This window comes from Pezoporus flaviventris, unplaced genomic scaffold (assembly GCF_033815535.1).
Source record: "Pezoporus flaviventris isolate CSIRO_AGI_PZ_B2104156 unplaced genomic scaffold, CSIRO_AGI_Pfla_v1 ptg000010l, whole genome shotgun sequence".
Lineage (NCBI taxonomy): Eukaryota > Metazoa > Chordata > Aves > Psittaciformes > Psittacidae > Pezoporus > Pezoporus flaviventris.
The window spans coordinates 345,479-359,233 of NW_026892558.1; the positions used below are offsets into that span (position 1 = coordinate 345,479).

General features: G+C 41.0%; 1 protein-coding gene across 1 annotated transcript in view; it reads right to left on the bottom strand.

Moving 5' to 3' along the window:
* Window positions 1–13,755, bottom strand: part of DCC (DCC netrin 1 receptor) — a 606,685-nt gene that overhangs the window by 185,485 nt on the left and 407,445 nt on the right. Inside the window, exon 8 of the mRNA XM_061450469.1 lies at window positions 1,278–1,434. Coding sequence (XP_061306453.1) covers window positions 1,278–1,434 — 157 coding nt within the window. The remainder of the gene's footprint in view (window positions 1–1,277; window positions 1,435–13,755) is intronic.

A 13,755-nucleotide genomic window follows, 5' to 3' on the forward strand; every position in this document is an offset into this window, starting at 1 on the left:
AGAATTTCCTCCTTAGATCCAATCTAAACTTCCCCTGTTTAAGTTTTAACCCATTACCGCTTGTCCTGTCACTACAGTCCCTAATGAAGAGTCCCTCCCCAGCATCCCTATAGGCCCCCTTCAGATACTGGAAGGCTGCTCTGAGGTCTCCACACAGCCTTCTCTTCTCCAGCTGAACAGCTCCAACTTCCTCAGCCTGTCTTCAGCCTGTCTTCAATAAATGACTATATGGCTGTAAAGGAAAGCTGGACCTTGTTGGAGTTTGAGAAGCTTGTGAATGTCCAGACAGGGGCACGAAATTTTGCCTGCAACACTAAAACCTTTCAGATGAGCTCGTGTTATGGCAGAGGGACGCTCACTTTGATAGCTGTGGAGTCCTGCTTCTTTAGCTCTCATGAATCCAATACACATCCGCTCATTTTTTAAAATAAATATAGATTCCTATTCAAGTCCCTTCAGAAGCGAACTGCCGTCAGCACACACAAGCACTGGTCACCAGCTGGTAGCTGAAGTGTATCATAAGAGCAGTGAAATACAGGACAGGATACTTCAAGTGAGTTCTTCATAATGATGTACAGGAAGAGGAAAAACACACAATTTTTCTCAGGCATAAAGCCATTTACGAAGTTAGGAAAACAAAACAAAACCCAAGTAAATATGCAGTACCTTTCCAAGTGTGAAATGAGCATATACAATGAGGAAGTATGCAAACACCAAACAATCGATAGTGCCATTGTCACAAAACAGCTGTCTTCTGTGAAGCTCTAGTTCATGTGGCCAGAACAGCCCCGTGTGTTCCACTGTATTTGCAATCATGTAAAATCTTCACAGCCCGCTTCCTGGCTGCTTTGAAGGTCTTACACCATTTGCACTGCTCTAAAATCAATCTCCTCTCCAACTGATTAGAGCTCAACAAATTTCCCTCCACTGGCAGTGCAAAGAACATTTGCCCCTGTGTCTTCAGAGGAAGATGAAAGGTGAAATACAAAACTTTATTTTATGGTAGACAGTCGAGTAGTAACTGGAGGAGGTAAGACCCACAGACATCACTCTCAATGCAAATGGTTCTTCAGACCAAGACAATGCGCGCATTCATATAACCCTTGATAGGATGTCTAAAACAATACACAGCAACAAAAGACTCTTATAGCTACAAACATACCATGGGGAGAAGAACACGGGGTTGAGAACCATTTGCAAGACACTTGCAGAGACCTCAGACCGTCTTAGGACTGTACCCCCAATCCAGAGGAGACCCATGGTCTGTTGAGGCTCACCTGTTGACGCCATCCCTGGAGAAGAAGACCGTGTATGTCTGGATGCTGCCTCTGGCTTCGGCGGGTGGGCGCCAGCTGAGACGGACAAATCGGCTGGAGACCAAAACAGGGACCACATCTCGGGGAGCAGAGGGGAGGACACTGGAACTTGGGACAGCTGGAGGGGAAGGAGACGAGTCAGTCAGAGAGGCTGGTGGCACAGGGGTGTCAGGGCAGGCAGGAGGTGCTGTGGTGGACACAGCTGAGGTGTTACAGAACAAAGGGCCAAGGAGGCACGGAAGAAGCGTGAATAAAATGACAGGGGGTGAAAGAGAGAGAAAAAAAACTAACAGTAAAATCACATCTTAAGACACACCACCGCGAGCCATCCTCTAAAGTGAACAGCAACACGCAAAACTTAACTAGGGTACTTCCTTGTGATAAGCGAAGTTATTTCTTATACAATTGATCAGTATGATAGTATTTGTTCACTCCTATTTCACTGTTTTTGTCCTTTGTGCCCCAAGCAGATGGCATAAATAAACAAGAACTGCGTACTCAAAGCATGAAGCGTACAAACCAACTGGTTTGGGAAGAGCAGGAACTAAGTAGGGTGCTTCTGCACATGACTTAATAGATAATTGTATCAAAGTGGGATAAAATGGCAGTGAAACTTAATATTAACCCTGTTCGGCATGGAAAAGCCTTCAGTCTATGTGCAAAATACAGAAATGCCTAAACTGCAGATTCAAGCAGTAAAATTCATGTTAGAACATCATATATTTATATAGTTTAAGAGTTCGGTTGTTGCTCACCAAATCCATGTGAAAGCTGGCCTGCCAACATAAATAAATAAAAATATTTATTTTTCAACAATACTTGAAGTAATCAGCTGCTTCCTGCTTCAGCACATGCATCTTATGGAGCATTCATGTCACTGAGAGCAAAATGACGTATAAGGTCCCAATTCACAGGCTATACCAGCCCTGAAAAGCAGGTTTTCACAACTCGTATAAAACCAAAAAGCAATTAATTTTTTTCATTATTGCAAATCTTTTTTGGTCATCTTCCTATGCATATAGTATGAAATATATTAGCAGCATTAATTTGCTGTGAGATCATTAACAGCATTGTATTATCTAAACAGCTTATGAAGAATAGCTGTAGGTAAAAAGCATGAAGCTCATTGAATAATAGCTTAGTGTTTTCTTATATTATCAATAAATTATTATTAAAAGCCATTAATTTTGCTGTTATTAATAAGAAATATCATTGCCTCTTACTTATTGTGATCAATTCCTAACCAGAGGGAATTAAGGAATTTCCCAGAGGCATTTCCAGAGTAATGATGTGTTGAAAGAAAATATTAAGCCATAGACTCAGCTGTCTTGGCTGCAAAGTTGTGATCCATTATTTGCACTGAGGTTTTGTTTAGCGTCCTTAGTCATGGGCCACTGATCTAAATAATGTGCAAACACAAGGCCACAGTATAATTCTGTGCATATTTATATTACAACAACGCGACTATATTGCTTCACAGCAAGTAGATTTTGGCTTCTGGTCTATCCTATACATTGACTCATACATTATGAACGTTAAGTACATTGTTGTCTTCTAGTGAAGGCTGAGGTAAGTAAACAATTCTAGAGAAGTATCAAAGGCAAGATTGGAAAAAACACACAGACAGAGTTCTAGTACTTAAAGTCAAACGCAACAATTGGGAAAAATCCCTCTTGTTAGTCACCTTATAATAGCGATAAATAAATCTATTTTAATTATTTAGAACACCTGGTCTGTGATTCCTCCACCAAATATCCATCCTCCTGGTGGAACACAGGAGCCAGGCACTTCTTTTCCCTTGAAACCTCTTTAGATTAGAAACCTGTGCTATGATCAGCCCTGAGTCCACACATGTACATGTAGGTAACTGTGTGTACATGACTTCATTTACACAGGTATCTAAGCTCCTCCCATAGAAAATGAGTACATATACCTAACACAGACAGGTGACGCAGCCTAAAGAGCTAATCAAACTACCAAACAGTTGTATCTACCTTCAAACACACTGTAAAAGTATCGAAAACCTGGAGATAAATCCATATCTTTCATGACCTCATGCTCAGAGAAGCATGATTTATTTTCAATTTATGAAAATAATAGCAAAAAACTGAGGTGAAAAGCAGCAAGATTGGGGCTGAAACTCCAGTCCACTAAGCATATATTTTGCTCTGGCTTTCAGTAAACACTGTAGAGCTATCACTGACAAAAGCAATTTCACTTTTATTGTTGCTAGCAGTGAATAGCAAGCATATGCATTGCAATAGTACAATATAGAGAGACATAACCTGAAATTATCTCAGCAAGTAATGCCTGAAATCCTTCAGTCTTTCATATGACTACACAAGATCAATCCACACTGGTTAAACCATCTTCATCAGCCTGACAAGCTCTGATTTCAGCCCGATGCAGTTTACATTAACTCCTTGCAAAGTGCATCTCCTCTGCTCTTGCGGCTGTACAAATAATCGTCTACCTCTGTAGAAAGTAAGCATACAACTGGACTGATTCCTTTCCTATGTGTGCAAATGAGTATACAATCAACAGAGAAGGTCTGAATATAGACCTGATGGAAACTGATCCTCATGTTTCTATTTAAGAAACCAAAAAAAGCACGTCACATTCAGAGCCCAAACCCCCATTATTTATAGCCTAGAATCAGCTGTGAGTTTTGTGACCTTAGCAGTGTTTTGAGAGTAGCTCCCATTCTTGCACTCCTAAAGAGCTGTCCTAACTTGTAGAGTTTTTAATACTTTTCACAGCTTTTGGGGGGATTTAGAATCATAGAATCATGGAATCATAGAATAGTTTGGGTTGGAAAGGACCTTAAGATCTTCTAGTTCCAATCCCCCTGCCATGGGCAGGGACACCTCACACTAAATCATCACCCAAGGCTCTGTCCAACCTGGCCTTGAACACCACCAGGGGTGGAGCATTCACAACCTCCCTGGGCAACCCATTCCAGTGCCGCACCGCCCTTACAGTGAAGAACTTCTTCCTTAGATCCAATCTAAACTTCCCCTGTTTAAGTTTGAACCTGTTACCCCGTTATCCTATTAGCAGCACCTGCCTACTCTTCACATGTTCTTAGAGACCAGCAAAAGCTTATGTGATATACAAGAAAAGATGATAAAAGAATGAAAATACCTTGAGTTATATCCCACAAGGGATTTGGTATCAAGAAGATATAACATTATTATTGCTAAGCAGGGGTGGCAAAAGATGGTATGGGCTTATTCATGAGCTTTTCCCACTGAAAGACATGGTTAAAATCCTCTAAATCCAAGTTATAAAATATCTCATGTTCTCACTTGGGTGATCAGAGGGAATTTATATTTATATAGATATAGATTAGATATAGATGTAGATGATAGATATATATGCACGGACAGATCTCAGCAAAGGTTTTCTACCTCTACAAAAAATATTAATTTGCACTTTAGCTGTTTTTTTTCTTTTTTTCTTACATATTCATTAAGTCAATAGGAAAGGGAAAAAAGTTTAAGGAAAGAAGTTATAAGTTAAAATTAAAACTAAGTTGAGAAGTTACAGTACATACAGAAAATATTTTGCTTATACGTCTGTAATACTGATCTAAAAGGTATCCTGGTAATCTGCATTGAGGTCCAGGCTTTAAACTGATAAAGCTGAGTTTGGCTTCTCTTCTTTGGAAGAAGTTAAACTTTGGTGGGTTTAGCTACTCGTGTTTAATTCACATAGAATGCTGACGCCTGTTACACATATAGCAAGTTGCCTAAATTTAAAATTATTCAAATTTTTCAGGGGGATAAATTAATACAGAAAGAGATTGGGCTATATATAGGAGCTGTCTGTATCTCAGAGAAAGTGGTTAATGTCTATGTCATTATTCTTTTTTTTTTTTTAAATTATAACCTTACCTAAGCAAAGACTGGTGAAGCAATTGCCCCTGTTTTACACTTAGAGTCTGTTAAAATAAGACCATCTACTATAGGCTATCTATACTTTCAAAATGTGGCCAATTAGAGCTCACTGATAAGATCTGAAACTCGATACTTTTTCAGCAAAAATGAGAAAACCATCACACTTGCAATCTTCAACCTTCTGCTACAAATCACACTTTCCCTAAATAGCCTACATACCCTGACGCCAAAATGACATTTCAAGACATCAAATGAAAATTTTCAGCCAAGACACTACCTTGAAATATTTTTTATGGCTTCCAATGACTATTTCAATTCCTTGATTTGTTTGTTTTTTTTTTTACTATAGAGGTGATTTTTTAATTCTGTTTCAGTTTTAAAATACTTTTGAAAAATTCACTGAATGCATTTAAGCGTTCAGAAAAAAAAAAACAAACCAACCCAAAAAACCCTGATGTTTTATTCAAGTTAAAATATAAATCTTTTGGATTAATTCAAGTCTCCTCCCTGCTCTCCCCCACAATATTTTTTTTTTTTTGCTTTAGCACTTTAAATCAGTTATACATATAGCAGGAATTTCAAGTACGACGTAGGCACATGAATCTGTTCTCATCTCCAAGTCCTCAGTGCTAAAAGAAAAAGCAATTTACATGGAATTTTAATTCTAGAAATAACATCAAATATGTTCTTATTGTCTGGTGTTGCTCAGTATAGGAATAGCCTGGCAAATCCACTCTCTTTTTACACTCCTGCATTCAGAGAATTTAGTCTTTTTGAATTTCATTTTTTTTACTCAGAACCTTTTTGACCCATCTTACACCTTCCATACAGCAAACTGTGAAAGTTATAAGTGAGAAAAAGAGCTCGCTGCAGCGATACCTATAACTCAAGAGATGCTGCATATCTAACACCTACCACCTGAAAATGTGTAGTACTCTTGCCGCGAAATATCCTTAAATGAGATCTGTAATAGATACCAATTTTAGTGGTTTTGTAATTTTTTAAGAATGTAGACATTTCTCAAAGAATCATTTTCCCATTTCATTGTACAGAACGCCATTTTATTTTAATTTTACTTTAATAGCTATGTCATTAAATGGCAGAACTGGGAAGTTGAGGGGCTGGCAGTGATTTCTGGGGAAAAGCTTTAGATATGCATCCAGATGCCATTCCCACATGGCAATGATGGACTGAAAAAAAAACCCAAAAACCAACAACAACAAAAACATTTTTTTAAATTAAATTTTAAAGAAGGGATTAAAAAAATCTTAATTCATGGTCTTTAAACAAATAAATCAGCATTGATGTACAGTAAGAAAAGAAATAGAAGAACTCTAAATGAAACAGGAAGTTGAGATGTAGAAGATGAGTTGCCTAATTTTACATTGCACTGTATTAGCATAAAAATATGAATTTTCAATTATATTAAATTCGTAACACATAAAAAATGGTTTCTAATTTAACAGACTGTACCAGGGATCTGCAGATGAGAGGAGCTGTATTTTTACAGTGTTACTTTAACATAACAAGATTCATTTCCCATCCAGAGGGACCTCGACATGCTTGTGAGGTGGGCTGATGCCAACCTTATGAAGTTTAACCATGCCAAGTGCAAGGTCCTACACCTGGGTGGGAGCAATCCCAGGCTCAGCTACAGGTTGGGCAGAGAAGAGATTCAGAGCAGCCCTGCGGAGAAGGACTTGGGGGTGTTGGTCAATGAGAAAATGAACATGAGCCGGCTTCAGTGTGCGCTCGCAGCCCAGAAAGCAACCGTATCCTGGGCTGCATCAAAAGGAGCGTGACCAGCAGGTCGAAGGAGGTGATCCTGACCCTCTGCTCTGCTCTTGTGAGACCTCACCTGGAGCATTGTGTGCAGTTCTGGTGTCCTCAACATAAAAAGGACATGGAACTGTTGGAACAAGTCCAGAGGAGGCCACGAGGATGCTCAGGGACTGTAGCACCTCCTGTATGAAGATAGGCTGAGAAAGTTGGGGCTGTTCAGCCTGGAGAAGAGAAGCTGCGTGGAGACCTCATAGCAGCCTTCCAGTATCTGAAGGGGGCCTATAGGGATGCTGGGGAGGGACTTCATTAGGGACTGCAGTGACAGGACGAGTTCAGACGTAAAGAGGGGAAGTTTAGGTTGGATCTAAGGAGGAAGTTCTTTCCTGTGAGGGTGGTGAGGCACTGGAATGGGTTGCCCAGGGAGGTTGTGAATGCTCCATCCCTGGCAGTGTTCAAGGCCAGGTTGGACAGAGCCTGGGGTGATATGGTTTAGTGTGAGGTGTCCCTGCCCATGGCAGGGGGGTTGGAACTGGATGATTTTAAGGTCCTTTCCAACCCTAACTATTCTGTGATTCTGTGTTTTTTTATGAACTCAGAATATAAAACCAATCCATGACTTACATGTTCCAGATACACCCACAAACAGTTCAAGACAGTAATCAGGAGCTGGTTTTCTCCTGATCAAGGAAGGTAGCGAAGGACAGAGTGTTTATGCCACTAAAGAAGCTGGTTTCAATACAAGGCAAAACCTCTGATGTACAGATGCTGGCTTCTGAAACCAATGTATCTGGAAGCATCACTGGTGTTAAGGCATGCAGGGAACGCAAGATAAAATTCTGCATTTAGCAAAGGCAGTTGAAAATTTTGTCTGAAATTTCGTGATGAAATGCCACTTTTAAAACCCAACGCTAACCAGCAGCAGGAAGACAGTCCCCGGAAAAGCCCTGGGACATGGATTCAGGAACTCCCATCTTCCCATGTTAAGTAATTAAATAGGTGAAAATTGGTAAAACAAAGCCCAAATGAATCATAGTGTTTTGATCTGATTGCTAAACAATTGAATTTTGGTCTTGTTTTTAGCAGTTAGCAGAAAAGCAGACATTCTATCAGATGACCTTTACGGAGACATGAAATAGGTGTCATTTACTGTCCAAAATAAGTATCAGATTGGACAACTTACTGGTAACTCATTACTTATGGTCAAACAATATGCCTTTTTCCGCACAAGCAACTCCTATTACCTTTCCTGGGGACCATTTACACAATTTGGCCTTTCCAGTTTTTATCCAGCCAATTAATCATACAACACAGTTTCAAATCATTGCATTCAGAAGCATTTCTTCAGGCGCTCTGAGCTGAAATCCACTCCCCAGATGCCACCAGAGGTCACATTGGAACAGCTCATATGGGAGTGCACACATCCACATTTGATGTGTTCACACACGTCGGGTTTTACCAGTGACACAGAGCACATGCCAGGACGTCAGGGTACATCAGCATATGTTTAGAGGTTTTCAGCCCATATGCAGTGATACTAATTCACCAAATAAAAGATCTGTCCTCCCTGCCATACATACTTCCTCCCTTCTGGCTTCTTGCTCAGCAATTCATTATTACTTGGTGCCATAATGATGTTCTTAGAACCAAGTCATGCAGTACTAATTTGTATTATGCCTCTTTTATGACACTATGAACCTTGCTATAAATCACTGAAGTTCATGTGTGTCAACAGTGCCTGATGTTACTGTACAAGGAACACACTCCCAACTCAACACCTCTCAGGATTAAGCTATTTGTGCTTTGGAAACAGCATGTACTTATCTGAAATATAAAATCTCAGAGGGACTGGGGAGATTTTGATAGTTCCACCCTATGCAGTAACAACCACATCGGAAGCTAAATACACACTAATGCTTCTCCCTTCTCGCCAGCCTCATTTTCTCAAATACAGGCAAGAGAGATGTATGGCAGGATAACAGCTTAATTGCTAAGTTGTGATAGAGGGAGGAAGGATGCTACTAATCTGCTTAATGGCACGACCTGAATGTAGTAAACAGGGAAGCATCCAAGAAAAACAAGCCTGTGCTTCACCTCCTACATGCTCCTCTCGAAGGGGCAGTAGTGTTCACTCCCATAAAGAAGCCTGCAGGATATATCCCCAGGATGGACCATGAGACTCTGCAGCTGCAGCCACACTGAGTGAAGGAAAAGAAGCCCAGAGGCCCATGCCACAAACCTCAGATCCAACAGACGTTTCCCCATTCCTGTGAAACTCAGGACAGCTGAACTGTCCCTCCAACCTACACCTGCAATGCAACCATGCTACTCTAGGGTTTTATTCTCTGCTCATCATGGCAATTTCTCGCCACCTTTCTGGACAAGGGGAAAACCAAGAGAAATATACATCATATGTTGGCTTTTAAAAAAAAAAACTTTACTATGAAGGTGCTAAGGTGCTGGCACAGGGTGCCCAGAGAAGCTGTGGCTGCCCCATCCCTGGCAGTGTTCAAGGCCAGGTTGGACACAGGGACTTGGAGCAAGCTGCTCTAGTGGAAGGTGTCCCTGCCCATGGCAGGGACTTGGAACTGGATGAGTTTTAAGGTTCTTTCCAACCTCAACCAGTCTGTGATTCTCTGATTCTATGAAGACCACCACATCACACATTCGCTTCTCCCATAGAAGAGTCAGCAGCTTTTATTTTTTATTCATCTTCCACAGAGGAGAGTGCCTGAAGGGGTGGCAAAACGTCTGGAATACAAGAAAGGGATAAATGGCTTGGAAACTGGATGCTCTCTTCAGGAGCTCAAAGTTAAGGTGCGCTGAAGTGAGAAGCAAGAAGAAAAGGTAGGAGGAAAGTCCAGAAAATGATCAGACATTGCAGAGTCACAGAGACAAACTCTGGCCAAAGAAAGCTACAATATCTATCAAATGACTAGCACAGTTTAAAATATAATCAGTCTGGATCCCCTGTAAGAGTCAAAAGATGTGTTGCCTGTGTTTACTTTGAAATTCAGTAGTGCGATATAGAACTACAAGACCCCCTAATTCCAATTAATCCAGGGCAGTTTTGCCCAGTGGTTTTTCTGAAAGTTATTTTCAAGAAAGATATAACTGAGACACTTGTCTACTCTTAAATGTGCAAACCAAGATCTTGTACAGATGTCGCCCCTTTAGGAAGCTGAGAATAATTACTGAGCCTTCAGTGGGATGTAGACAGGAAAAGCAAGGCAAAGAAGGTTCAGGGGCTGAAAGGAGAGATTCCATGGGATGTTAGTATTTGCGCTGTTGCAGTGAAGATGCTTGATCAGAATTAGAAGAAAATGCTTTTCTTTTTCTCAGATCATTAGCTATTGTCACCTAAGAACTACTTTATGCAAAAGAACCAGGCTAGGTCAAGGCAATGATGGTGAAGTCCTGCTGACCAAGCTTAAAGGATGCTGGGTGCAAAGAGTTGCCTGGAACCACTATTGCAGCAAAGTTCCAGCCGTGACTGCAGCTCTGCCAGCAAAGGAGACATTTTAGTGGTTTTTCTTATTTTTTGAGAACTGATGTTCCCCACTGTAGGAGCTGCCACCCTCCATGAACACGTTACATCCACACATACATCTCTGCCATGCCAGCACAGCCACGGCACTCCTAGCCCAGGCACGGCCGCTACTCATTACTTCATTTTAAAAAGCCACCTATAGATGATACAAAAGTACTTTCTTTAACTGCAGTATATCTGAGATATTTCTGGTTTTGTACCCGATCTTGTTTCGGTAACAGCTTGGCCAAGCAGTTCTCCAACTGCAAACTCAGACAGCCTGGTACGTGTACTGTCTTCTCTCTCTCTGGGAATGTGAAAGGCAGGCATGCCTGTATGCACATCTGTCTACATATTACATCCCACTTCTTTCTTTTTACAGCTGAGAAAATTGCTATTCACATTTGCAAGGAAAAAGAAAAAAGAAAAAATCAATGGCTAATATGACCTTAGTGGCTGTTTAATACAGTGAAGAGATCTTATTAATTAATTGACACTGCACTGCAAAAAAAAAAAACCAAAAAAACCACAAAAAAAACCCACAAAAAAAAACCCACAAAAAAAAACCCCAAAAAAACAATGGGCAAACCCACCAGTGATCAGCTCTTGTGTTCAAAGAAGCGCTATCACTACCCCCCTTGGAGCTGCAAAGGCAGGACTGGTGTCACCATGCAGGTGACATCTGTCATCATCAATTAGTCACCAAGAAAAATGGGGGTGTGAGGGGCAATGGGCTGTTGATTGCAAGAAATTCAATCACCCGCAAATGCTCCCCCAGGAAATGCTGGTCAGTTAATCAAGTCAGCCATCCCCAACCCACCGAACAATAGCTGCTGCCTACGGAAAAAGCAGAAATTAAGTTTTTTAAAGCAGCCAAGGGACTTGGAAGGCACTTCATGGTCAAATACCAACAGTAGTAAACAGCAACCGTAAATGTTGTCATCATCTACGGTGTTCAAAATGCAGCAGTGAGCACATTCATAGTTTTGCAAGTGAAACTCCAGAGTGCAGCGACTGTTTCTAGGGATGATCAGGTGAGTGGCTGGAAGGTCAACCCAGTGTGCTCAATCAGTGTCTTCTTCCTCCCCGTGTCCATCAGCTCTTCTGCAACAGCGTACTGTGTGTGGCTTATAGAATCATAGACTGATTTGAGTTGGAAAGGACCTTCAAACTTATCCAGTTCCAACCCCCTGCCACGTGCAGGGACACCTTCCACTAGAGCGGGTTGCTCCAAGGCCCATCCACCCTGGCCTTGTTTTCAATGTTTTTTTTTGGGAAGTTTAACTTGATTTAAAACTGAGCCCTGAAGAGTGTCAAACTGTTCATGAATGTAACAAACTTGAATAATAGTATTTGCTAAGGGGAAAAAAATAATAGTGGGAAAATACTGAAATCATGACAAACTGAAATGTTCTCATTCTAAGAAATAACCATTTCTTGTAAGAACATTATGGCATGTCTCAACTTATTTTCAGTGAAACTTTCTGACTCATGATTTTGAAACATCTTCTTATTTTTAATAGTGGGAATTTATTTGAATCAAAACTGCAACCTCTTGTGTTTGTTCCCTAGGGCACTCCAAAACTGTGTAAGCTTGGAGCACCTACTTAGGGGACCACAGCTTGCTGTCACAGTTGAAATTTAGGCACTCTGATATTGGGTGGGCTTCTCAGGGAGGCAGACTGTGTACTTAAAATGTTTGCTCACACTTAGAGGCGCGACCTATTATTTGCTGGTAAGCCCTATCTTTCAATTTCTCTTTTACCTCAAGTTGTATTCACAGTAGCATGTGGCATTACAATTCCAACCTTTAGCACCAATGAGACCTTTGAAGGTCTTCATCAACTGCTTGAATGTAGAAGAACTAAAATCTCTGAATGATGCTGAACAGAGGCTCACTGCTGCTACCCAGCTCCAGCAAGGTTTTGCTCATGGCCACACGTAAATCTCTGTCTTGACACAATTGAGTTGTGTGAAGCTTCAGCTCACCTGCACCTTGGCAGATCCCCCAGGGATGGATCCTCCTCACCAAACCTGGCCCAGGATTACAGCAGGATATAAAAATGTGCTCTTGTCTTTAATATTTGGGTCAAACCCATTGCTTTCAGAAAGAGTGGGACAAAACAGGTACCTCTGTCTGTGCCAATAAGGTATTTTACAGCTGATGTATTATTATTATTACTAGTAGTGGTAATATTAATATTCAGAGCTAACCATCCCAAGTAAATCAAAACAGCAAAATGTCTCAGCACCATTCTTTCCTCAACAGTATTTCCCATAATATGGCTAAATGAAGTGGGTATTTGCTCAGTATTTTAGTCCTTTGGCACCTAATTATTATCAAACATTATGGGACAAAAAAAAGAAAAAAAAGAAAAAAAAGTCTTTTTTTGTAACTCTGTCTTCCAACAGGCATATTAGTCCTGCTTTAAAAAAGAAAAAAAATAGTTTTAAAACTTTGAGTGGTACTCAGAGTTTTGGCAAAAAGTGGCATGTGTTACAGATTTGTTCAGCTGATCTATCAAACTCAGTGACAGGGCAGCCACACATGGCTAATTGGGATGCTTTTCATAGAATCATGGACTGGTTTGGGTTGGAAGGGACCTTAAAGCTCATCCAGTTCCAAGTCCCTGTCATGGGCAGGGACCCCTTCTACTAGAGCATCTTGCTCCAAGCCCCTGTGTCCAACCTGGCCTTGAACACTGCCAGGGATGGGGCAGCCACAGCTTCTCTGGGCACCCTGTGCCAGCACCTCAGCACCCTCACAGGGAAAAATTTTTCATCTAATAAGTAATCTCGTTCACCTTTTGAGGTGAAGCTTTCTACACCTTTTGTCCTCATCTGAAAAACAGACAATTGTCAGTCCAAGTGTGTTCATGGTAGCACAAAGGTTCATACACTCTGGTAAGAAGCACCGGAGAAAAGACAGTGAAAAAAATTAAGAATGCCACCTTCAAAGCAGTGTTTGAACATCAGGAAGGAAATAAGGAAGATGATGACAAGGCTAAATCTGGCAGAGGATATAAAACATGGAGTGTTTTCACCACTGAAGCATCATCTTGTATCCGATGGGAAGCTTCAGAAACTTACAATTGCAAGGGCAGCCGTGAAGTGTCAGGCTATATCCAAGGTATGCATTTCAAGAGCAGAAATTTATCACAGTCCATTAAAATACCTGTGGATAACCCTGCAAACTGACCTCTCTCCACTGGGAGCAAACCCATACCATCAT